The sequence below is a fragment of the Meriones unguiculatus genome, chromosome 3 (genome assembly GCF_030254825.1).
Source record: "Meriones unguiculatus strain TT.TT164.6M chromosome 3, Bangor_MerUng_6.1, whole genome shotgun sequence".
In the NCBI taxonomy this organism is placed as follows: Eukaryota; Metazoa; Chordata; class Mammalia; order Rodentia; family Muridae; genus Meriones; species Meriones unguiculatus.
In genome coordinates, this window is record NC_083351.1 from 122,839,139 (window position 1) to 122,866,078 (window position 26,940).

The following is a 26,940-nucleotide window of genomic DNA, read 5'->3' on the forward strand; positions in this document are numbered from 1 at the left end:
TATTTCTAAATATTACACTTCATATGTTAAGTATATGCAATTTTTATAAGTCAGTTAGATAAATGAGGAGGATAAAATTTTTTTTCTTCTAATTTGAACTTGTCAGAAGGTCTGAGGGAGGGTGCATATCCTGAGTTGGTGAGCTTATGTTTTTCGCTGCCTCCCAGCTGCTCACTGACAGTCAATTCAACCCAACCCCATCTCCTCCTCGTAGACCAGTGTTGTAATCCAATCAGGGAAGACAATCTGGAGTGTCTATTTGGCAATCTACATTCATTCATTTTTTTTTCCCCTCTGCTTAGGTGTTGACAAATCTCCTAGGACTTTGGAAGGCTGAATGGACTAAACATGAAGAGCCTGAAAGCGAAGTTTAGAAAGAGTGATGTAAGTATGCTGTGACTCACGGTCTGGCTGCTCCACCGTGCTCCACCAGTGCACAGAAACAGCCCTGCTCCTGCCCTGATAAGGCTCTGGGTTAATAAACTACAGATTTCCAAAGCACTAGGCGCCAGCTTAGTGTGGTGTCTGTGAATGAACGGGCTTTAGGTTTGCTGTTTGGGTGTACAGCTTTCAGAACTGCGTGTAATAAACTCTTCAGGTATACGTTGCATAGAAAAAGGAACAGTCAGATTAAAGAATCAGTAAAAGCTAGTATTTCTAAGATACCAAGATCCTGATTTAGAATGTCATTTTAATAACTTAAATTTATACTTATTATTGATTAATACATATATTTTTGTTTTGAGAAAGAATCTCATGTACAATGGATGGCTTTGACCTGATGGCAAGCCTGCTTCAGCCTTCTAGGTGTTTACTCACTACACTTGGCCAGAGTAGGGGTGATTAAGGAATTAAATTAGCAACATTGTTCCTCTTAGTCTTTTAGAAACTTGAACTTAGTATCTGCTGTTTACTATTGCTTCACTTCCCTGCAAATTCTTGGGGTTCTTTCTTGTTCACTGTCTGTCATAAAAGACTTTGGATTGGAGGAAATGGAAATAGGATCTAAATCACGAAAGTCTCACATCAGAGAAGACGACAAGGGGTTACATAGTGATATATTCACAAATTCTTAGCTCCGCACTGTGCTGAGATCTGAGTCTTGTAACGAGCTGCATTCCAAAAGCTTCAAGCAAAGCGGTTGCACTAGAGAAATACATGGAAGAGCCTTAGATAGAAGCCCAGATAAGTCCACCTTCAAAATAGGCTTTGCTCTATTACTGCTTAAGATTACATAATTAAAGGTGAGCCTGGATTTTTGTGCTTCGCCATGAATTTACTGTGGCAGGTTGGCACAGCTGCCTGCTTGCTGTGAATAAGGCTGTATCTTTATGGCTTGCGTGCTACATGCACACATACCTACTTATCTCTTAGACTACGTTGTGACATGTAGCTATGTACTTACTGCTCTGATAAGAGGCCAGACAAGATGCTTTGGGGATGACTACAAAGTACCGTTTCATTAAAAAAAGGGGGGAGGGCGGTGGTAACAAGAAATCTTGTGGAAAAGCTCACTTCACTATTGAGGTAGATTAACTATGACCTAGAGACTGTCTCGTGACTTGAGCAAGGTCAGACAGCCAAACCATTTGCCCCACAGAAGTCATGTCCGTTCTTCACATGCCACTCCTTTATCATGCCCACCCTCTGGGCAGTGGTACTAAGTGTGCATATCACCTTTGGCTTCAATTAAAGAGGAAAGGCAAGTAACACACAGCTTTGCCCCAGTTCCGGAGATACAAGTCTGTAAATTGCCAAATAAGGGAATTTGGGGAGGAACTGTAGGTCAGTGGAAGAGCATTTGCCTATCGTTCGTATGGCCCTGTGTTCAATTTTCTAGGACTGCCAAGGGTTTTAAAAATCTGTTCCAAGAGAATTTGGACAGCTTCCATCTATACACATTGAGATTATTGTAGCAGGGTCTCATCATCTGGGGGTTGTGGTCTATGAACCAGGACAGGGGGGTGACGGCTACGTATCAGGCGGGTTGAAACACTTTAAATTGATGGCCAGAGAGAGGGTGCTGCTGGAATATCAGTTTTAAATAAAAATTGAAACATTTCCATGAATTAAAAAAAAAATCACAATAATAACACTAGTAAAAGCTTCTGAGATTTGGCAGCAAGAAGGTCTTGATTTTGGCAGTGACTGCTAAGAAGGAATGTCCAAGGAGCGGCCCTGGGGGAGGAGAGCAGAGGAAATTGGTTGAATGGAGCCAGACCAATCTACAGGGCTTCCCAAATTTATCCCAAATTGTTTCCTCAACCTACATCACCGGATAACTAAATGGAGGGAATGAAAACACAAAAAGAAAGCGCTTTGCAAACAAACTCCATTGTGTTAGCCGCCATATGGCGGTCCTGAATCTAACTGTTTAACTTTTCATATCTTATCCTCCATACTCTACCACATACGAGATTTGTTCTTGCCACCAAGCTCACTTGATAGCTGTCATAATTAGCAGTGTTTCATATTAAGGAACTGAGGCCCCAGAGAGATGCAGCAATTTATATAAATTCCTGTAGCTCTAAGTTGTGAAACCAGTTTTTGCAGCCAGGTGTTAGAAGTCCAGGTTTCCTCAATACAGGAGTTTAGGGTGGAGATTCGGGGTTTTGAAATGGTAGCGATATCTAGGTAGCAACTCTGAACTTGGATTGAGTTTTATGGGCGTGGACAACTGTCTTCGTCTTCTGATCCTCAGTCTTCATCTAAACAGTTAAATGTGCTGTTGGAGGTCCGACACACATCTTAGGGCCTGATGCTTAGAAGATAGTTGGTCAATATGTCTTCATCCTCCTGAGGAACTTACAGATTATAAAAAGGAAAGACCTAATAATTTACAGGCTCCAGGGAGAAGGAAAACAAGAGTGGGGTGAGTGACCTGGAAGCAATTGGGACATGCCTTTCTTTCACTTGGAAGTATTCAGTAGATGACTATATGTATTACTAGTTACATATTCCAAGAAAGCAGGGTTACCTAATGATTATGTTCAATTAAAGGGGTTGAAGTATAATCTTTACTGAAGCACATGGTGTCTCCTGAGTGTCCTGAGCCATCAGCCATCCCACCTTGTTCCTGCTTGTGTGAAAAGGAAAGGGAAGAAAGGGTTCTTTGTGTTTCTAAGGGTAGGTAGGCCAGGATGGCAGATCAGGTTTGTGATTACATAAAGAGAAGACAGGTGACCTGCTGGCGTGATCACGTTTCAGCCAGGCTGTGCGTGGGAGGGCTGCAGCCAGGTGACCTTGTGGCTATTGAGCTGAAGACTCAAGGTAAGCCATAAGGTGACAGTGGCAGTAAGTAGTTCTCCGTGGGTGGCCTTCAGGTCCCTAGGCTGCTGTAGGACCATTGTGCAGGTGGAGATTCAGTCAGGGCGTGCTCTCTGGAAGCCTCCTCTGCTGATTCCCTGAGTAGGGCAGCTTTATTTGTATGTCATGGGGAGTTTGATGTGAGGCTGTAGGCTATGGTTAGACAGATCCCTGACTGTGTTTAGGACCCCACAGATAACCTACAGACGCTGGTGAGGGGCTTCTGAAGTGGGTACTTGTTTTCAGTTTACATTAATAACTTGATTTGGGGCATCCTTACACGTGAGCTAGACACTGGAGAGGAGACACAAAAGTAACACAGAGTGTTGAGATTTTGTTTTTGTTGTTGTTGTTGGTGGTGGTGGTGGAGGATTTATTAATTTATTTATTTTTGTTTGAAAATAAGGGTGCAGTTGCACAAACTTGACCAACATATGGGAAGTGAAAGCTTGAGGATTGGGAGTTCAAGCCTAGCCCTGGTGGTGTGATGAATCTGTCTCTCCACATCCCCACCCCCACCCCTAGAAGCTGATAAACCTAGGTAGGAAGAGAAAAATAAACACGTGTCTCATATACTCAAGACAAAACAAAAATAGAACATGGTACTAACTGGACCTTCAAGGTGAGCCTAGCCAGAAAACCGGAGCTAGATGTGGGGACTAATTGTTGGACGGTGAAGCCAGCTGGCAAACACTCTCAGTTTTGACAGGGCCAGATAGGGAGAGTCTAGGGAGCTTTGTGAAAGGGGAGTTTCAACCCAGGGGATTGCTGTGAATGGAAAGGCTGATGTCAGAGTGGTTGGGGGGCAAAGGCTCAGCACATTGAATCCCGAAGACTTGAGGAATCCAGACAAGTGCCTTGCTTTGGGGTATGGCTATGAGAATTTTTCGTGAGAACACCCTAAAGTATGCATTCTGTTTTTCATATGGGGAGGGTGACATTCCTGCTTATGAAATAAACCGAGTCCAAATCATCATTATTTATATCCTTTCTGACTGTCTTTTAGATCATTTATCTTTTAGTTCACACATAGCTCCATACCTTTTGAAGTATTTGCAGCAGCTAGCATGTAGTTCCATGTGGAAAAAATCAGCTGTCCCCAGGAGAAATGAGGTCAGAAAGGTTGGGATTTCCCTTTGCAAGTCAAACACTGTGACTTCTGGAATGTCCTTGCACACGCCAGAGTGAAATGGGTAGAAGTTTTGAGGGATGGGAAATGAGATTGAAAGATCTTTGTGACAAACCCTGGGAAGTACCATTCCAGCGTGATTGAGGGAGCAGAGTTTACTTTGTGGGTGTGTGTTTGCTTTTACGAAAGATTTATTCCAAGTTATGTGTTCCATTATAGTAAGGATGGGGCTTACATAGCATGGAGAAAATCAGGGCAGCCGGTTTCAAATGACTGCAGTCAGAATAGAGTAAGTGGATGGTGAGACCTTAATGTAGCAGCTACTGACAGCTGAAGCCCTGAGCCAGCCAAGGAAATGCCCACACCCCGTGAATCTTGAGGAACCAGGCATATCCTGCTCAGTCAGGATCTGAATTTGTTGCCTGTTGAGATAATAGTTCTCATGAAGGCCAAAGACATTGCTGCCAAGGTTTTTTTTTTTTCCCGCCTAAGTTTTTAGACATTTATACTAAGTTCTTATAGATGTCATTGTGTACACACACACATGCACACATACACACTCACGGGGACTATAAAATTATAGTTTCCCTATAGACATACAGTCCTGGGAGGAGACATAACTTTAAAAGGTCTGAGAGATGACCCCCTCCGGTGGAGGCAGGAGACTCCTGTAAAGAGCTGGCGAGAGCTCTGGTAGGCGATTCTCAGGCTGCATACTTTCCAGGTCTTGTCAGCCTTTCTGAAACAGAGAATCTTCTTGCCGCCTGATCTCACCTTGTGTTAATTGGCCAGGTGCCATAACAAGGTGCTACAAGCTGGGTGGCCTAAACAACAGGAATTTATTGTCTGTTGGGTCTGAAGGCTGGAACTGTGTTAGGGCCGGTGCGGAGAGGGCTGTGTAGGAGAGCCTGTGTGTGCCTCTCCCGGACTCTAGCTGTTTACAGAGAACTTTGGCTTGTGGGCATGTTATCCCAATTCTAGCCTTCATCATTGTTTGACATTCTCTGGGTGTATGTGTCCACATTCCTAGGTTTATATTGGATATACTTCCAGGGATATATATTGGATTAGGGCCAGTTGTATTGTATTAGGACCACTTTGTTGACCTCATTTTAACCTATATTAACATGTAGACTTTTTTTTTTTTTTTTTTTTTTTTGTAAAAACTCTACTTCTTAATCTAAGTAAGGTAACATTCCGATGTGGAAGTTTTAGTACTTCAGCATAATTATATTATGGATATGACACAGTTCAAACACAGTTCAACCTGAAGTGCATTTCTATTTTAGAATAGTTTTTGTTGTTTTTGTTTTGTTTTGTTTTGTTTTTTATGTTGCTACCTTTTCCCACTGAGTACACACAATGAAGAGACCCCATCCCTTCATCCTGTGGATGATTCTCTGTGTCTCAGGAGGTAAGAGCATGATAGTCTTGCAGAGTGTTTTCCAACCCAATGCATAGAAGTTAAGAGTAAACATTTTTCTCTTTGTTTTAAAGATTTATTTGTGTGTATGTGTGAAGAGGGTGTTGAGTCCCCTTGGGCTGGAGTTACAGATTGCTATAGGCATCCTGATGTAGGTGCTGGAAACAAGAGAAAGCACTGTTCACCTCTGAGCCATCACTCTGGCTCCACATTTTAATTTATATCCTATCTTTCTCCCTTCCCCTTCTGTCTCTGTTTTTCTGTCTCTGTATATATGTATATGTGTGTGCTAGCACATGTGGAGGCCACAGGTCAATGACGTCAAGTGTCCACACCGTATTGATTTATTCATTTTTGAGTCAGGATTTCTCACTGAACCCAGAGCTCGCCAGTCTGATGAGGTTGGTTGCCCAGCAGGCTGTGGATCCTCCTGTGTTCCCCACATTCCCCTGTGCTGGGGTTACACATATGCACCTCCATGCCTGGCTTTTACATAGTGTTAGGATCCATGCTCAGGTCCTCATGGCTGTGCAGCAAGCACCTTTCCACCGGGTCATCTCCTAATGTGAAAACTCCCTACTTGTTCATCTCCTCATGGCAACAGTGAGAGACATTCCCATGCATTGCATGCTGACCACCATACAAGGCCAAGTCCTTCGCATACTGCTTCTTGTTTTATGTTCAGACCTTATCAGGTAAAGACCATCTAATGACAGAATTTTACAGAGGAAATAAGGAAGGCTGAAAAGTGATCTGGAAAAGTCCTGGGTGCTTTGCTTGCTGAGCGCCACATAGATCTCAGATCAGCTGTGAAGGGGAGGCCGGATGTTCCCCTACTATTCACTGGAGCCACCGTTGCATCCCTTTGTGGTGCTCCAAGGCTGGCTCAGGGAGTCATAACTTCAGCCATTGCCCCAAACGGATTCTTCCTTAACCGTGGTATTTTCCAGCAGGAGACCAATGTGAAATGACCCCTAAACTTGGGGAAATCTGATAGTCTACAGAGAAAACGAGTCACCTGTGTCATTGTCTCTTTATCTCTTTGTTATGAATTATTTACCTGATTATTTTCAATGAGGGCTATTGTGGGACCTACATGTTTTCTTGCTTGACAAATTTGTTGTGTGATTTTTCTTTGGTGACGAAACAGGAATTGCTGTGGAATCATCCTGTAGAGGTTATGAGTTGAGTTTCTGCACAGAGATCTTTGTTGTATAAAAGTGTAGAGTTTCATTTCTATGACCATTGGGTGGGGGGAGGTCAGCTAAATATTCAGTTGTGTCTTTAAAGTTGCTGGCCTGCACTTTGCTTCTCCCTCAGTTCCAGGCTCCATTGAAAGGAGGAAAGGCCTTGAGCCTGACTCACACAGTTATGTCCGTTCCCATTATTGCTGAGAATACTCTCCCTGTTTTTGGAAATGATGCCTGAAAGTATTTTGTTTTATGTCTTCATCTTCTTAGGAGCCTATTGAGCTGATGCTCCAGCTTTCTCCTGGGCTTCCCCATGTAGCGCTCTGTTGGGGGGAATAGGATAGGTAGAAAGAGAAAGTCCACGGAGCCACATGCACTCTCCTGGTACATGCTTGGTTTGAAACATGTTTCCTAAGGCTCAACTGAGGGTGGGAGGTCATTTATGTTCAGCCTTTGTTTTTGGAGGGTTTTTGACAAGAGGTCAGTGCCAACTCATGAAGCTATCCATTCTTTGAAAACTTCTTTTCTAACCAGGAAGCTGCAGGATCCTTCTGGAACCCACTGGATGTATTAATTAGTGATTGGATAATGTGTTAAAACAAAATGCCAAAATACAGTGACTCTTTCCCTCTGAAGTGAAAGTTTCAAGCATCCAAAGGGTCTGCAGCACGGTTCCCTGCATAGATTGTACCAGACCCCAAGCTATACTTCCCTTCTCTCCCCTCCAAGACTGCCTCTGCCCAGGCCCCTGTGAGTCCGAGCGTTTGAAATGGTGCCGATTTAAGTGAGACGAACGGAAAATACAAGTCATGCAGCAGATTTCAAAGACATCGACGTGCCCCACCCTAGTGTGTTAAATATTTGTGTGAAATCTTTGTCACTGTAAAATACTCAGCAGAATGCTGACGGCCTAGATCTTACAAACCAGTAAAGTTTATTTCACTGGCTTCTGTTTATGTATTCTATTGTGGTGATCACAAATTTATTTGTTTGTTTGTGTGTACGTGTGTTGGGGGAGGGTGCAGTGTGAGAGCACACACAGGTACACACCTTCCATGGTGTGCATAGAGAGGAGTGAGAGCCAGCTTCACCTTTTTGAGGTAGGCTCTCTTGTGCTTCCTGCCACTACAGTGTACACTGCCAGCTAACTGTCTAGCATTCGGGCCATTCTCCTGTCTCTGCTTTTCAGTTTTGCTGTGGGAGTACCGAGGTTACAGCTATACACTACTGCATCTGGCTTTATTGTTGTTGTTGTTAGTTTCTGGGATGGAACTTGGGTCTTCAGGCTTTATGTAGCTAGTGCTTTTTTCCCCCCACTAAGCCATTTCCCTAGCCTCAGAAACTTTTTTCAATGGTGTAAGTTTTCCAATATAATTATGTTGGACAGTACTTTTCTGGGCTTGCTAGCTGTGTTGCATGGTCAACCTTTAAGTTTTAAAGACAGTGAAGTATAACATTTGCACATTTAAAAGATGTGCCGAGTGGAACATTTGTTGCCCTCATGTAAAACTTGAGGGAAACAGGTGATCATATTCTCTATCGCCCAAAAGACCAGCTAAACCTCAAGGGCCACAGTTAGTTCAAAGGAGAATGGATATTAGAGACAATTAGCATCTCCATAAGCAGGCTTCACAATGTCATTTGAAACTTGAATGTTAAAGGCATTCTAGAATGTTCTCAGTCAGTCAGTTAGTGACTTCCTGCTGTTGGGTGCCACTTGCCCAATAGTTTTGTGTTGGTATAAACCTGTGGTAGCAGGCTGTTTCACATGAAATTAAATGCCTCTCCCACACTAGGAATGGAGACTCCTCGTGGATGTTATCAGCTGGAAACATTAGGTAATTAGTCAAGTTTTTCCTTCAAGGCTAGTAATCTAGTACTTGAATTGATCTGATTAGATGTGGGATTAATAAGGGTCTGCTTAGGTGTCATTTATGGTTTTAATTTTGAGGTTGCTCACACAAATAAGATATACCATAATCTGATCTCACACCTCCATTGAAAAGGCTGACAGTTGTGTCATCTCCCAATTACATATTATAAACTTAGTTTCATATTACCATAAGCTTATGTATTGAGTCAATGTGCATCTTAATGTTCTATTGTGAGGAGACACCATGACCCTGGCAACTCTCATAAAGGAAAATAGTTAATTTAGCTGACTTACAGGTACAAAGGTTTACTCTGTGATTATGTGGTGGTAAGCATGGCCATGTATGGGCAGACATGGTGCTGGAGAGGTAGCTGAGAGTTCTACATCTGTATCTTCAGGCATCAAGAAGAGAGAGTGACGCTGGGCCTAGTTTGAGCTTCTGAAACCTCAAAGCCCACCCCAGTGGTACACTTCCTCCCACAAGACCAAACTTAGTTCAACAAGGCCAAACCTCCTAATTTTACTCCCTAAGCATTCAAATACATGAGCCTATGAGGGCCATTCTTATTCAAACTACCACAATGTGTAATTTATGAACTTGTGAAAGCTGTGTGTTTTCAATTAGGTCATCAAGTTCCTTTGAAACCTAGGTGACAGCTTAATTCTGGAGCTGTGGCCCAGCATTCTGAGCAGAACTCTAGATTTGTTCCAAAACAACAATAACAGCAACAACAATAATAACAATCTCCACTTCCTAGTCTTGTTCTGCTGTTGGCATACACTGAGATTAAATTAGCTGTTTTGGTAGCCACATTGTCCTCCTCATTCCTACTGGGTTTATTATTAATTCTTTTCCTCAGATGTTTCTTTTCATATAGCTGTCATCAGATACTTGAACTCAAAATCAAGACATTGTATTTATTCCACTTAAATTTTACTGTAGTAGTTAAGTTTATTAAATTTGGCTTTATATTAGATGAACTTATTTCTGTAGTTTTGGCATCACTTTACATTTTAGTTCTTATTATAACATTGCCATTGAGTCATCCACAGTCTTGGTAGACAGGCTCATCTAATTTTAGTCTAAGTCACAAAAATCATTGAGCAGCTAAAGAGCTCAACCTTAGTGTGTGTAAGTCTGGTGTGTGTCTGTTTGTGTGTGTGTGTGTATGTGTGTGTGTGTGTAATAGAGACTATGTGTATGATCTAAAAGATACACACACACATAGGATATTAAATCTATGTTTATTTCCAGATCTTTGCTACTGAGCTACCTCTCCAGCCCTTGACATCATCTTTTCACTAGTCCTAATCCATACCCTTTGGGGTCTGGTTATTCAGCATACCCTCTTGTCTTTTGACTATGTCACTTTCATCCTTGGGTATCAATGTGATACCACCAATTTCCATAATTGATCTTTAATTTTTTTCATCTTTAGTTGAAGTGAAACCTACATGTCCTTTAGAGCAGCATGAAGATTAAGGTGAGACCTGGGCACATAGTAAAATCAAAGTATCTCCTGGCGCCTAGCATAGGTCTGTAACGGGTGAATGCTTGATGATGTTTACTGTCTAACTGAGCTCATATGACTAACCTTTTGCCATTCAAAATCAACTCTGGTGTGTGGACAGCCAGCAAATACAAGAGTTTAGGGAAAGCTTCATGGAAGAGAGAAATGGGCCTGGGGATGGACCAGCTTGATGCAGAAGGTTATGATTAATAGAGGAATCCACTAATGATGAGGTCCGGATGTCAAGTTGAAGTGGAGCAAAGAGATTTAACCTAAGAGCAGGGCTTGTATGGGCAGCTAAAAGGAAATGAAGTTGCACGGGAGAGATGGGTGGCTCTGAGCAGTGTTGAAAGCCCAGGGTGGGGTGAGTTGAAGCTGAAGAATGAGGTTTTGACATGATTATATTCTGGCAGTAGAATGACTGGGGGTTTTGAGAAACTGTAACCAGAGAAAGGGGCCAGGCCTAGGGCCAAGGCTAGGGTGGTGGCTGCTGCTGGAAGGAAAGGATGGGATTTGAGTGGGTGTGGAGTGAAGAGCAGGGAGGGAGCCAGATTCCGGTTGATAATGCAAAGGAAGGTCTCTTCCTGTGGCCACACCCTGCCAGCCCAAGCTAAGTGCCCCTCATCACCTGAGAAATCTGGTGTGGGATTATTTTGGCCTTGCCCATCACCCAACAGTTTGGTGGGGCAAACATTAGGAAACAGTAGGAGAAGATGACACTATTCTACCTGAACAGGGAACAATTGAATAGCACAATGATCTTTTCTGCCAAGAGCTAAACAAGCAACTTCAATTATAATTTGTTGATTCCTTTTTACTCCACGAGACCTGTCCTTGTCCCATTTTCCAGCTGGGGAGACTGTAGAGTAGAGAATCGATGTTGCTTTGCTAGTGCCGATGTAACAAACTCATCAGAGTGACTTAACCCCTGGGTGGCTGGGGTGGGATTGATTATATCCCATTGTCAGTATGTAGAGGACAGAACTGTCGTTCTTTCTGAGGGCTGTGTTTGCCTCTCCAACTTCCTGCAGTTTATCCATTCCCTCATTATTTACCTTCATCCCCAAATGTGCACACTGAGCGCATGTCTGTGCCCAAATTTCCCCTTTTAATAGGAAGCATCCTGTGCTGATTAAGGCCTACCTCATTGATAACTAATTTCTTTGGTACTGACTCTATTCCTCAGGGGGAGGATTTCAACAAATAAATTCAACTTCTAACACTTATCCCCATCCCCAAAGTCAAGTAGGAATTAGGTCTTGTCCCTGGGGTCTTGGCTCTAGGATAGCTGCATTAAGCACAACTGTGGGTGTGCGCACCTGTGGTGGCGTCAGGAGGTAGGGAATAGGGTGATTCCAGCCAACTGAGGGAAAGGCTGGAATCGAATTTTAAATTCCTCATTCCTACTGCAGCTGGCAGCTAACTGAAAGTTGACAGTCCAGGGTAAACTTTGACCAAAACACGCCTCAGTGAAGCCTATTGGGCCAGTCCAGGATTAGCAGTCTGAAAAGCTTTGTGGCCAAAGATAAAAGTAGGGTGGAGAATATGGAAATCAAAGTGGTTAGACCTGTTTTGGGGAAAGATGGAGTGAAAAAAACGTAAAAGGCACACTGGAACATGAGACTTAAGGAGTGTGTGTGTGTGTGTGAGGTGAAGCTTTCAGATTTTAAAAATACAAGGGGTATGATTTCACCTTCTGAAGGTGGGAGCCACAGTTCCCCTTGGATGGTGGTTCCTGGTTTCTGGGCCTTTAGACAATGTCCTTATGCTGGATTGTTTTTTGAGTCCTGGATGTAGAATTTAATAAGGACCACCCTCGTGGGAGTGACAGGAATCTGTTACTGTGGATTCCTGCTTTAAGTGCACTTAGAAAGTTCACCATGCTTTTCATCAGTGGCAGACAGGTGGTTTGCAGTAGTGAACTGTACTCTTGGGCTTCTGGGATTATTATTCCGGCTCCCAGCACCATCCGTCACAGTACTGGGGGAATATTGACCAAAGCGTGGAATGAGATTACTGAGAGTTCTCAACACCGAGTTCAGTGGGTGCTCGTCTCTCATTGAAAAGAAAATCCACATGGCATTCTAATGTAACCTGTGGGATCCTCTTTTATATATATATCACAATGTCTCTGGATTTCTTAAACTATCTATACAGTGCAACTGCTGTGTACACGGTTGTTCTGCATTGTTTAGGAACTAAAACGAGAACACACACATAAACACATCTGTATATTTTTGGTGTAGACACTTTTCCTACATATTTTCAATTTGTGTTCAATTGAATCTGTGGATGTAGAACTCAGGAATATAAAGGGCTGACTATTTTATCACTCTTATTGACTAGTATTAATTCACAATAAAGAGAGTAGTTATCAATTTAGACCTTAAGTATGCTAATAAAGTAGCTACTTTTCTAGAAGCTAGATTTAGACCTCCTGGAGTATTGTCTTATTTTTTTTTTTTTTTTTTTTTTGTCTTCCACAAACCTGTATTTCCAAATAGCACTGTTGGCTTGGCCACTCTTCTGATTCTTGACCCTTTAATGAAAGCCCTATTAACAAGCTACTGGGAAAAAAGGGAGAGTTTGTTCTAGTATATTCATTGTACTGAAGAATTAAGGGTGACCTAGATATTGGAGGAATAGGCAAATTGCTGCAACCCTAGAGAAGCATGTCCTAGTCATTCAAACCAAGCTTACAAAACAGAGCAGCCAAGAAAGTACATATGATAAATTAAAATTATATGGTACATGCCAGTTTTTCTTCTTAGAGAAATCCTGTGGAAATAAGGATGGTCACAACTATTTCTACTGGAGAGTCACCATGGTGATAATTATTTTTTTAAAAATTACTTAAAAAAATAGAAGGTACTAAACTATTTGAAGGGAAAAATAGACTGAGACTATTTGGGCTCCACGTATTATAGCCACTTAAAATGTTGCAGAAATCTGCAAAGTGGTTCCATGTGTTATTACTAAGAGTGAAAGCAGGTTTCTAAATGTGTTTGTGATTTTGGAAAAAGGATGTTTTTTCTTCCTAGAAAATACACACACGAATACATATATACATGTATATACATACATACATGTGTATGTATATACATATATATCTGAGAGGTCTTCAAAGGTAGATCTAAGTTTTGTGAAGACTCAGATACATTAAGATATTTATGATTAGAGAGGCTGGAGAGATGACTCAGAGGTTAAGAGCTCTTCCTGCTTATGCAGAGATCTTGAGTTCAATTCCCAGCAACCACATGATGGTGGTTGCTGTAATGGAATCTGATTCCTTCTTCTGGTGTGCATGAAAACAGAGTTCTTGTATACACCAAATAAATAAATAAATCTTTCAAAAGAGATATGTGTATTTGAGGCCTTTTTAAGAATGCCTTGGAAGGGGCCCTCAGTAGTGGAAATCAGTCCTGGAGAGTAGCCTGTGTCTTCTGCACATTGAAGCAGGTACTTTCTGGGTACCCGTAGTCTGATGCAGAGGCAAGCCTATTTCTTAAAGTTGTAGTAATGTCATGGTGGGCTTTTTTTTTCATTTTTTTAATTTGTATGTTTTTATTTTTTATTTTTTAATATAATTTTTTATTTATTACCATTTATTCACTTTGTATCCCAGCTGTAGCCCCCACCCTTGTTGCCTCCCAATTCCGTCCTCCCCTCGTCCGTCATCTCCTCCAGTGCCCCTCTCCAAGTCCACTGATAGGGGAGGTCCTCCTCCCCTTCCATCTGACCCTAACCTATCAGGTCTCATCTGTACTGTCTTTCATAGTCTTCCTATGTGGCCTGGTAAGGCTGCTCCATCCCCCATCAGGGGGAGGTGATCAAAGAGCCAGCCACTGAGTTCATGTCAGAGACAGCCCTTGTTCCCCTTACTAGGGTTTTGAAGCAGATGCTGAGACTCATAGCCAAATTTTAGGCAAAGGGCAGGGAATCTTATGAAAGAAGGGGAAGATAGAAAGACCTGGAAAGGCCTGGAGCTGCACAAGGAGAACAACAGAACCAAAAATTCTGGGCCCAGGGGTCCTTTCTGAGACTGATACACCAACCAAGGACCATGCATGGAAATAACCTAGAATCCCTACACAGATGTAGCCTGTGGCAACTCAGTCTCCAAATGGGCATTTTTTTTTCTTAGTCAAGTGAAGCTTAGATCCTCAGCATATCTGGGGAATTTGATGGAAATGCAAATTCTTGGTCTTGAACTCATATTTACCTAATCAGAAATTTGGGAGGGGGCATAGTTAGTGCTCTGTATTTCAGCCCTCACTCCCAGGTGATTTAGAAGCAATGGAAGTTTGGGATTTTTACCTGGCCAGTAGTTTCTAATCTTTATGATATATTTCTATATCTACCAAGAAAGCTTTCCCAAGTACTGCTTGCTAAGACTCACCTACTAGACATCCTACTTCTGGGCAGGAGAATGACTGGAGGAGTCTATTTCTCGAGAAGCAGAAGGGTATATGGGCAGGTATGGTGATGAACATTTCCACTAGTGATCTTTCTTGGGACTGTTTAGGGAAAACAGGAAGTAAACGGTAACTTCCGTTTCGAATAGTTGACCGTTGTTTGTGTGGACAGACCTAGAAGTATATCTAAGAGTTGTTTCAGCTGCTCGCTTAAGCTCAGAGTCTGTCCTCTCACTATCTCTGAGCCTTATAGGAAAATAGGGCTTTACAAAAAAAGTGCCTGTGACGGCCTGGCTCAGTGGGTCACGTCTTCTGTGCAAGCATGAGAACTGGAGTTTGTATTCTCATCGTCCACCTAAAAGCTGGGTGTGGCAATTCACACGTGTGACTTACAGTGGAAGGGGCAGAGCTGGGTAGAGCCAGACAGCTCACTCACGAGCACTCTGGCTGAATTGGTGGGCTCCAGGTTCAGGGAGAGTCCCTGTCACAAGGTGGACCATCCCTAGAGGACTGCTAATTCAAACTGCTGGGAGATATCACTTCACTCCTGTCAAAATGGCAACTGCAAAGAAATCTGACAAGTGCTGGTTAGGATGTGGGGAAAGAGGAATCTTTATTTGCCATGCGTGGCAATGCAAACTAGTACAGCTGGGATAGAGGTAACTAGGGAGGTTTCGCTACAGATCATATCACACTGCTATGCTATTCCTGCACTTAACTCAGAGGAATCTGCGTTCTGTGGAAATATTTGCACATATGTGTTTATTCCTGCTCTAGTCACAATACTAGGGAAGTGGAACCAGACTAGATATCCATCAACAGATGAGTGAATAGTGGAAATGTTATATATGTGCACAATGGAATTTTATTCTGGTAAAGAAAACTGAAAATTTGGTAGGAAAGTGGGACTGTCTGGGAAGTATGATGTTAAATGAGATGAACCAAACTCAGAAAGACAAGATCAGCATGCTCTCTTTCCTGTGTGGATCTCACCCTTGTGTGTGTGTGTGTGTGTGTGTGTGTATGGTGTGTTTGTGTGGTGTATGTGTTGTGTTTCTGTGGTATGTGTGTGTCTGCACATACATACACTCACACATGCAATGTGGGTAAAGCTTAAAAACCTAAAAAGGAAACCAACAGAGGGTAAAAGTAGGTGATGAGGAAGGACAAGGGATCTGCAAAAGGACATGTGCGATATGAAAAAGAAAATTAGTGAGGCAAGGTTGCAAGTGGAGATGGAGTTTAGGGGATAGGAGGCAAGAGAAAAGGGAATCTACTAAAACAAACTTTGGTTAGAAATGCCATAATAGGATTAATACATCATATGATAATTAGAAAACTAAAAAGAGAGTGATCAATGTTGACCTCTGCCCTCCCGCTCCCAAACAGGCAAGTGTACTTGAGCATAGAGATGCATACAGAACACATACAGGATCTGCCTCTTTGGGAAACTGAGGATTGACTAAGACAGAAATGCAACAGATACTATTCTTTCTTTTTCCATTTCCAAGTACTTTTAAATTCAGACTTCTGGAAATTTTGTTTTTGTGTTGGGGTGGGGCCAAGGATTGAATCCAGGGCTTTGTTTATGCTGATCAGGTATTCTGTGGTGAACCTATATCCCCAGACCCTAAATATATTGTTTTATGTTGTTGGGTATTAACCTTTATTATTGTTTTATCTTTTAGTTAAACAGTGGTTATTCCTAAACCAGCTGTATACCCAAATCACCACACAGAGACTGGGATTTATTTAATTAACCTAGAGCACAATGCAGGGAAATAGTTACTCCATCTTAAATCTCCAAGTCTGCATAGCTTCATACCATTCAGATTTCCCACACTATACTTGCTTTTAGTCATATCTTAGGTCCAGTTCATCTCTCCTCATGGTTCCAAATCCTCTCCTCCCTGATCTCTGCTCTCTGACCCTTCCCACTCACTTCCTTCTCCTTCCCTCCAGACCAGGACCAGGATGGCCCATCCTATTCTCTCCATTGCCCAGCACTGGCTGGTTGTTTTATTGAAATTACAGAGAACAAATGGTGGCATGTTTACATAAACTTGAGACAGGTGATGCTTAGAATAAACATCACAATGCAATCAGATTGAAACCAAATAGTGGAGTAGAGAAATAAGCATTTGAATGAACAAGGGTAAATTGTATACATTCCACAAGAACATTATACCAGCAGCCAATGATTTTGTAGTTCTACGCTGCCCTTTAAATGATATGTTCATGGTGAGTACAGGTTCGAGTGATAGGTCCTATCTGTGAACATCAGCATGATGCTTCTGTTAGCTGTCACACCAAGCATCATTAGTCAGGGACATAAGCAATTAGAAACTATCTGCCCTCCACCCTCCACCCCCCTGCCCCCCACCATCCCGTGGGCATAAAGGACTACAAGGCTAACAATTTCTGATAGATTAGTAGCAAGTGAGGTATCAGAGAATCAGCTGTTTAATCTTTGGTTGTTAGCATCCTGGATGCCAAGATAACTTCCTCACATCAGCTTCAAGTTTGTGCTCTAAGAAAGAAAGTGAATAGCAAAAACAACAGAAAGCCAAGGCCAGCTAAAGAGCTTTACTAATTAATTAATTAATTAATTCCCTCAGGCATTACCAGGCCTGTGACTTGGCTGCAAGCTGACCACGAATGGGCCTTGGCCCACACCTCTGCTGTTCTCAGCACAGCAACTTGACCAAAAGCTGTAACACTTTGTAACGCCGAGCTTCCACTGCCACCAGCGACCTCATACTAAAAGAGCCAGACTCTGTGGAAAACCTTTTCTACACCCCTGCTTAGCACACTCAGTGTTAGGACCAAGGAACTGATGATGAAATGAAGTTTATTAGATGGAGATGAAGAGAGAGAGCAACAGAGTAAGAGAGCAAGAGAGCAACAAAGTGGCGGGTTGATCCTTTTAAGGAGCAGCTTAACCATGCCTGCCAGGTGCAACGCCTGGCCGGCAACACATGACGACATCATAGGTTGGTAGGCAATCCGGAAGCAGGCTGCCTAAACACTCGGGCCTCACCCTAAGGAGCTCTAGCTGCCCCTCAGAGAAACGAACCTCCGTTCTCTGTCTGGAAGCCAGACTCCAGCCGAAATCTAGGACCCCGCCAAAAGGAGAATGACACTCAGTTATTTTCTTTTTAGTTTTATTTGTTTTGTGGGCTTACATTTTAAAAGATACTGAATTCTAAGGTTAGAATATGTTTAAAAAAATATAAATAGGTAGATTAGATAGATAGTAGATTAAAATATGTTTAAAAAAGATGGATAAATAGTTGAATCTGTTTAATTTTAGAACAGCTTGGGTATGTGCATCTATTTTAAGTGTAAAGCTCATGGAATGTAAATACATGTCAGGTATTTTCAATAAGCATGTAACAGGAATTGAGCTATACTACAAGTCGACTGAAATTTTAGTATGAAAAATGTAGTTTCATAATATGAAATTGCCTCTGATTTTTACCAGAATGATACTTTGGATGAAGTGAAAAAATGTTGTTTTACTTTCACTAGTTTCTTTTTTAAAGCAGTATGCTTCTCTTGGGCATTGGTATGTTAGAGCCTGGAAAGCAACTCAGAAATCAAAATAGCAAAACTCAACACTGAAAGTGAATTCAGGCAGGTCCCTGGAATGTCCTTACATCACAGATGTGAGTCTTCACACTTCATGGTTACTTACATCTGCCTTTGAAGGATTTATGGCCACTTTCCTGCCTTTCACACATGAGCGCTTTCCTGCCTTCTTCTGCTGTATGCAAATAACCCTCTATTTGAGGATATTGTCTTTGTCTACCGTTTGTTCACTGTGCTTTGATACCACTAATTTCAACCTCCACAAAACACATTTTTTTTAATGTTGTGGTCTTGGCCTTTGTGGCATGCATATGCATGTGGTGTGTGTATGTGTTGGTCTGTGTGTTTGCTTCTATGTGTCCTCTGAGCTCAGGAATGTAATTGTTCGGCCCTCGTGTTTTTCCCTGTCCATAGGAGGGAGTTGCCCTTCTTGGAACTCAGCTTTATAACCACTTCCTTATTTTTGTAATGTCTCCTAATATGCTTTCTAAAAGGGGACTTGACCTTCCCATCATCCAGTTTTCCTTGAAGTGTTAAATTACCCACTTAAGCAGTATTAGCTTTCTGTGACCTATGGAATGCGAATGTCTCTCCATTTTTGAATGTGAACTGAGCACAAGGAAGATTTCTCACAAGGTAAACATGAGTATAATAGCATTTAAATATTTTCATTTACATGCTGTCCTCCTCTCCTCACTTGAAAGATCTTTATTCAGAGTATTAATGTCCCGGGCTGAATGTTAGTTCTGAGGTTTGTTGGATACTTGTATTGAACTTTTTTTTTTTTTCTTTTTGCACACTAGAGATTGGGAAACCTCCACTCCTTTCTGGAGGACAGTGCTGGGGATGGAAGCCAGGGACTTGAGATTGTAGGTGATTGCTGTCACTCAACTACAATTCTAGCCCTCTGCTTCTTCTGAAATGTGGGTTCACCCACATACCACAAGCTGACCTGGAACTCAGGATCCACCTGACCCTTGTCTTCCAAATGCACTGGTCATCAAACCCAGCCCTATGTTGACATCGTAAAGGTGATGCTTCTGCCATGGGAAGAATACTTTGATTTTAGGGCCCTTTTATGTTGGTGTTGGACCTGTGGTGTGATTGATTATGCTATGTAATAGTTTTGTGGGTTTTTTTTTTGTTTTGTTTTTGTTTTTTGGTTTAAATTTCTGATTGGTCTAGTTTTTTTCTTTGTTACTGTCTCCTGTTACTACAGCAATGTCTTTCTCTGAACTGCTGACTTACTTGAGTAATGTACAGTGTGTTCAGAAGTAATGTGCTCCACCTGTCAGATAACACAACCTTGAATTTTGTGCTATGGATTGCTTTTTATGGAAAAATACCTTCTTAAAAAAAAAAACTCAGGAAGAGATTTTTACCTTAACAAGAAGCATTAACTCAGTCAAGACCATCGAAACTTCCATCTCTCCCATCAGTTACTAAATTATAGATTATTGAGGGGTGATAACTTCATGAGACATGAGCAGAGAGGCTGGTCCCACAGGTACTGTTGACTTCTGGATTGCATCAGAACTTGGCACATACCATTGACAGAACAGCGTCTGTATTTATCGACCCAAATCCTGCCAGTTACCTAGTCCTGACTCCTGCTAGTTGTTTTGCCTCCCTGGGTTTCCACAGGAGTAAAATAAGATGCTCTCGGAAGTCTCATTATGCTTTTAGAACCGTGTATTTCCTGTCCAACACTCTGTTCAACTCCCTCGGCTCCTATCCACCTTTGCACTCACTGGTAATTGCTTCTTGAAGACAGTGCGGAAGTAGTATATTTTTCTTTACTAGAGCGGTACAGAGTCCCACGGGCATCTGGAAAAAGAAAATACATTTCTTTCTTAAGTGCAGCATGTTCGAGGTGCTCCGGCACCATGTCTTTCAGTCCATGACTGTTCTTGGAATTGCTACCAGTTAGGAACAGCAGGGGAAGAAAGCCTGTGGGCTGTGGTAAGCAGTGATTATCATAACTGGCCTTTGAAATATGCATGTCTTCTTCCCACGTTGCCTTAAGCACAAGCAGAGCTATAGACAGGAAATCCCAGTGCTCAGACCTCTAGAAGACCCACCCTTTCCCCTCTCTTCCTTCTTCTCTCTCTCCCTCCTTTCTTCCCCTTATCCCTTCCCCCTTCTTTTTCTTTTTCTTTATTTTTATTTCTAGTGCTGAAGGTTGAACTCAGAACCCAGGGTCTTGCATTTGCTGGCAATTGTGCTGATGCCTGGCCTCTCTCTAAGGAGAAATAAACTTTGAAAAAAAATGTCAAGAGAGATTGACAGGTGAGGAACCTCAGAGAATGGGGTGGGGTGGAGACTTTTTTTATATATATCTTTTTGTATGTGTTACATTTATGAACTTGCTTTCTTTTGAGAGTCAGGAAACGTCCTGTCAATTAGGTAGTATAAAAGCTAAGCACCTGGATTTTTATGTATTTATAATTGAAGATTTAATTTAATATAGTCTTTGCAGCCATATTTGAAGTGATTCAACTACTAAGTATGAAGGAACTTGGTGTTTTTATGAAATCGCCAGGGCCTGCTGAGATGGATCAATAATTAAGAGCACTTACAGCTCCTCCGGAGCCATTCAATTCCCAGCTCCTCCATCAGGCTTCTCATAACTGTAACAGCAGCTCCAGGTGGTCCATTGCCTCTGTCCTCTTTAGGTATCTGCACTTACCACATGTCCAAACACACGCACACACACACACACACACACACACACACACAAACACACACACACACAATTTAAAATGATAAAGATAAATCTTGAGAGAAACCTGCAGAGTTCTGACAGGATAATCATCTCAGCCATTACAGTTGTCCACTGTTAACTTACCCTTTTCTCCAAAATACAGTGAGGGAAAAGAGGAGAAAACGTTTCCCTCTTAAATTTATGTAGCTCAGATCTCAGAGGCTACAGATCTTTTTGGCTTAAAATACTTGAATATTTGCCAAGTTGTAGCAGTCAGACTGTCAGGTACTGTTATTGTCTCAGAGAAGCATTATGTGTATTTTTTATCGTTTATATATGTGCATCCCTCCTTTTATCTCTTTCTTTCCCCCCAATATTAGAGCTGTGTTGATGTTTGAGATGAAGTTAACTACATAACTCAGGCAATTGTTCTTACATCCTTACCTAGGAAGCTCTAAAAAAAAATTCTTTACTCTCCAGTCCTTCGTCTCCTACAACTGATCAAATATGGAATGGAGAAGGAGGTATAAATGTAAACAAAATATAATAATATACATATATGACAATACAATGAAAACATCATTTTGATGTAAACTAAATATTTAATAATAACTAAAAAATTGATTCAGTCTTACTTGAAAACAGGGGGGCTGGCGTTTTAAGGCTGTTTGGGAGAATTTCAGCCTCATTTGCTTAGCTCCTTCCTTGCTTGTTCTGGCTGCTGGTAGTTTGCGCACTGGCCCTGGCATTCTTGGACATGGAGACATTCCATTTCCAGTGACCCATATTCATACCATTATTTCTCTCTGGATCTTTTCCATGTTCAAATTCTCTCTCTCTCTGAATTGATATACACATTGAATTGATACACCCCGATTACATCATTTTTAACTTGATTACCCCTATGAAGACCCTACTCCCAAATGAGGTCACATTCCACAGTATTGAGTAGGGGAATTAAAACTTCAGCATATGATTTTTGGGGGTGGTCATAATTCAGCCCATAGCATCAGAACATGCAAGCGAATCTCCCTTCAATATGTATATCTTATTTCTTTATTCAATACATTCTAGAATTACCTGTATAGAATGTCTGGAACGAAACATCAGACAAAATGTTTCGTGGACATCATTTTCCCTCTGGAAAGCTCATGTCGAAGATTAGCTCTCTCTAATACAGTTGGGGCTGTTTCCCCCTGTCCATCTCTCCTCCACATTCGCTCAATCTTCACTGTGACAGATGACAAATGAAATCAGAATCCTCTGCCAGTCCTAGGGTTCATTCATTATGTGGGACTGTCCTGAGGTCTCCTTGGAGCTAATTGAGGATGGCAATCCCAAGCCACTAGCGTGATCTTCCATACTTTTGTTTAGAGGGAATGTATTTAGGAAAACATTGAGGATAAATCAGTGAAAGTGAACCTTTAGGTGTGACAAGGTGGTTGTGTCTTTCAGTGCCTATCTTTTAATCTTCAAGGAGACACACATCCACCTACTAGATAAATAAGGTCCAGCAACTCAGGCAGCATCAGTGGAAGAGTCACCAAAGTTGGGGCTAAGCTAAGGAACCCAATAGGTACAGGACATGCACAGCCTTGGCTGTTGACAAAAATTTATATTCTCCTCGGTCACCTAAAGCCTTCTGTAAAGGAAAGGACGCACTTTTTATCTTTCTTTCCTTATATTTGCTATTGTAGTAGAGCTGGCTGATTAAGTTAGTTGGCTGATTTACAATGATACTAAGCCTCTTGTTGCTTCAGGGTGCAGGATTCACTGAGGGAAGCACCACAGAGGTAGGAGATAGACTTCCTCAGACCTGCCTGATGTTTTTAAATGTAAAGAGTCCTTGGATGTTACCTCGAGTATAGCCCCAGAAGAATTTGGTTTTGGGAAAGATCAGGTAAACATGTATGAATATTTATTTAACATAGTAGATCTAAGGTCATGGAGCTGTATGTGACAGGTGAGACATGGTGTTTTTTTAAAACCTGAACTTTTAGCAGACAAGAAAGGGGATATAGGACCTTTACACGAGGAAGAATAAAATTCTGGGGAGAATATATCTGAGTAGTCTATACCAGACTATCTCTGAGTACTGTATCTCTGAGTATCTCTGAGTACTCTATCTCTTGAGTATTCTGAGAACTGTATCTCTGAGTACTCTGAGTATCTCAGGCATGATAGAAATGCATACCTTAAGTGCTTAGAGGAAAGTGCAATATCTATTTTAAGGTAAATAGCATAAGCATTTTCTGAGCACTCCCATTGAAGGTGAAGAGAATTAGTCCCTGCCTTCTGAGTTCCTCTACTTTGGGACCAGTGATGGTGGTGGATCAGGAATGGGATTGGGAGTGAGACTGGGGAAGAACAGACAGTGAGGGAAAGTTGAATGAAGAAAACTGTTATGCCCAAGGAAAAAGGTAAGAAGAAGAACAAAGGAGTAGTTAAAAGATCTTATAAGAAGAGCAGACTAATGGAACGTGAGCTCTGGGCTCTTCTTGGTGAAGCTGACTATAGATCCCCAAAGGTGTGGAGGTAAAACACAGCCAGAGGCATCTGCATAAACCACCTCTTACAGTAGGCACACACCTGAGAGATTAGCAGTTAGTTAATGTAGCAGTCACATGGACTGCTTAGTTCATGAGGCAGAGTCCTTATCACTTCTCAAAATTCTCACCTGGTTACACAGTGTATTCCTTTATGACAGGGAATAAATTCCAGCATGAGTTTCTGAGGAGACGAACTATGGGGTGTGCCTCTCTGATAGACTCATCCCAGTGGGGTAGCCTGGAGAGTCATTACAGGCTTTTGAGTAAGCAGCTGGCCCCAACACTTGTTTTAGGCAATTGAATGTGACAGAGTGAATGTCTTTGGGTTTATCAGATTTGGCAGCCTGGGGTGTGGCTAGCCAGCAATTTAGGTGAGATGGGATGAAGAGCCTACGGAAAAATCAGACTTGGACAGAAAGGAAGCTAGCTTCAAGAGGCATGTTGGAAGTGGGATCAGGAACGCCTCGGTGACTGGAAGATGAATGATGATAAAAGTGAAAGGGAAAACCTGATTTAGTCGTGAAGTGTGGGCTAGCATAGAAGGGCGTAGAAATAGTTTATGACTTAAGAGACTGAAGTGTAGCACTCAGAGGCTCTTGAGTGTGGGAGTCAGACAACAGGGATTAAGTTTGCAAGGTCTGCAAGTAAGCCCCCTCCTGACACACCGTCTGCTTTTTGTGTATCGTGAGAGTGAAGTGAGCTGATGCACTGGTTTTGTTGTCAGTAACCTCTACTGGCCGAGACTGTCATGTGACGGTCAGCCCAGTGCCAAGAGTATTGTTTGAATTCACAGTATTTGAAAATAATGGCTAACATACTACTCTAATAGATCTGGAGCCTAGAAATTTGAGGTGTGGGTTCCTATGTGGCCAGGGCCTTCCAACACTGAAACTCTATTTTGAATTTTTTTAAATATTTCTGTTTTGGAGTGTGGGGCCAGGTAGCACCTTTAAGAGGGTTCTGCTGTCACAAACGGATCATTTAGTTCCTCTCACTGCCACCAGTGAGGGGAAACACCTAGTGGGCCATTTCTAGAGTGTATCTAATAGAAGCCAGTCTTGCTAGCTGTCTCTTGCAGTACTTGATTTTCTCCAGGGTGCCCTACCCTGCCTTTAGTTGCTGCAGCAAGATGGCTACCACAAGACACAGTCCCTTGACTTTGGACTAGAACCCAGAACCCAGATAGACCTATTTCTTCATAATTTCTCCAGTCTGTGATTGTGTGATTCAAGCAACAGAAAAGGGAGCGAATAGGACTTGCCTCCCCCTAGCCCATCCCTGCTGGCTTCTTGTTGCTTCCCCACAAGGTGGGAAAATGACAGAGCTCCCTTGGGTCCTGTGTATATAAGGACACTACTACCCTTCATGAAGGGTCTTTCCTCAAGACCTATTTATCCCCCATGTTCCTAGCTCCGGAGGCTCACCACAGTGAGGCTTAGGATTTTCATACAGGAATTTGTGGGGGGGGGAGGAGACAAAACAAATTCATTGTACATTGGAGCACTGCAAATAGTCCTTTGGAAGAACAGTTTTTAAAACATTTGTAGTTAGAAAAAGGAAGCCGTTCCTCTCTTTCTTGAGGACAGCTTTTAAAGGAAATTTAGAGACCTGTTTGTCTTCTAGGTATAATTCCTAGGATAGTCCTTCTGCCTTGGTGTCTATTATGTTTGCATTCTCTTTTCAACTATTTTTTATTGCATTATATTTACTTCTTTTGTGAGATATTTGGTCTTGCATGCCAGGACATGCATGTGGAGGTTCAAAGGACAACTTGTGGGGGTCAGTAGGTTCTGGGGGGTCAAACTCAGGTTGTCGGGCTTGGTGGCAAGCATTTCTACCTTCTGAGTCTTCTTACTGGCTCTTCTAGGGTCGGGGTTTTTTGTTTGTTTGTTTTTGTTTTGGTTGGTTGGTTGGTTGTTTTTTGTTTGTTTGTTCTTCTTGAACAGTGAGGTATTTTTCCACTAAACATAAACAGGTTTAAATTCTTAAAATAGATTTGTCAATTTTTAATTTATAAAAGCTTTACAGCCATATTTCTCTATTTCTAAGGTGTGCCTGCTAGACCTTTTTTTTTGACAGCTTCTATTCTCTAATGTATTGTTCTTAGAATAATACTTGTGTTTCTGTTTAATTTAATTAGTCTATTTTAAAGAGTTTAAAACTTTTATATGTGTGAGTGTTTTGTCTACACGTATGTATTGGTGCCATTTGTGTGTCTCTGTTGCCTGAGAAGGCAAAGAAAAAAAAAGAAAAAGAAGAAAGAAAGAAAGAAAGAAAGAAAGAAAGAAAGAAAGAAAGAAAAGAAAAATCACATTCTCTGGAATTGGAGTAGCAGATGTGCTAGGAATTGAACCTTGGTCATCTACAAGAGCAGCCAATGCTCCACCCCAATATTTATCTGTCTGTGTCTCTGTGTGTATGTGTCTGTGCCTGTCTTTGTGTCTGTATGAGTATGCTACATATAAAAGGCCAAACCAGGCATTGGTTCCCTCAGAACTGGAATTGCAGGCAGCTGTAAGCCTCTCACTGTGGATACTGGAAGGTGAAGAAACACTCTTGACCGCTGAGCTGCCTCTCCATCCTATTGTATTTTTGGAGAAAGACACTCATCCTATAGCCTAGGCTGGACTGACACCTACTCCATAGCTCAGGCTGGCCTCCCAGTTACTGTGATTCTCCTGCTTCAGCAGAAGGCATGTGCACATACCACCATGCCCGGCTTAGAAAAGCCTTTAATATATATTTAGTCAACACAAATGGTATCAGCAAAGTAGTATTTTAAAAGCAGAAACCATATAAATGTGGTGTTTATCTGGGATGGAAAGTGGAAGGAGCCACATTGAGGGCTTGTACATCATAGAAAGCACAACACTAATCTGCTTGATTTGGATAACCAAGTGCTTTCACTCCTTGCTAGTCAAGGTCATATGATGTTGGGGTCTTGATCATACATCTATGTAAGTAAGAAGTGTTGGACTAGATGTTATTATTGGGCAGGAAAGGAGGCAAGAACTCTCAGCTGTAAGATCCAATACTGCATAGTAGTGATTAACTTTATGTTGTACAACGACTACAAAACCAGGAGTGTTTAACATGAAGCGTACAGTGCGCAGATACGCTGCCCAGGCCTGAAATTCTTAGCCCATGATTGTTTTTTTTGTTTGCTGTGTGTGCCTATGTCTCTGATAAAGGACATGGGTGTTGGATTCACTGATTTGTTGAGTTTAGAGCTGCAGTATAACTCAACCT

The 26,940-nt window shown here is 41.9% G+C and overlaps 1 protein-coding gene across 3 annotated transcripts in view; it reads left to right on the forward strand.

Moving 5' to 3' along the window:
* Positions 1 to 26,940, forward strand: part of Rai14 (retinoic acid induced 14) — a 148,703-nt gene that overhangs the window by 24,260 nt on the left and 97,503 nt on the right. For all 3 annotated transcript variants that reach the window (XM_021656353.2, XM_021656352.2, XM_021656355.2), the window contains exon 2: positions 303 to 384. In XM_021656353.2, the coding sequence (XP_021512028.1) occupies positions 349 to 384 (36 nt within the window). In that variant the 5' untranslated portion in view covers positions 303 to 348. The remainder of the gene's footprint in view (positions 1 to 302; positions 385 to 26,940) is intronic.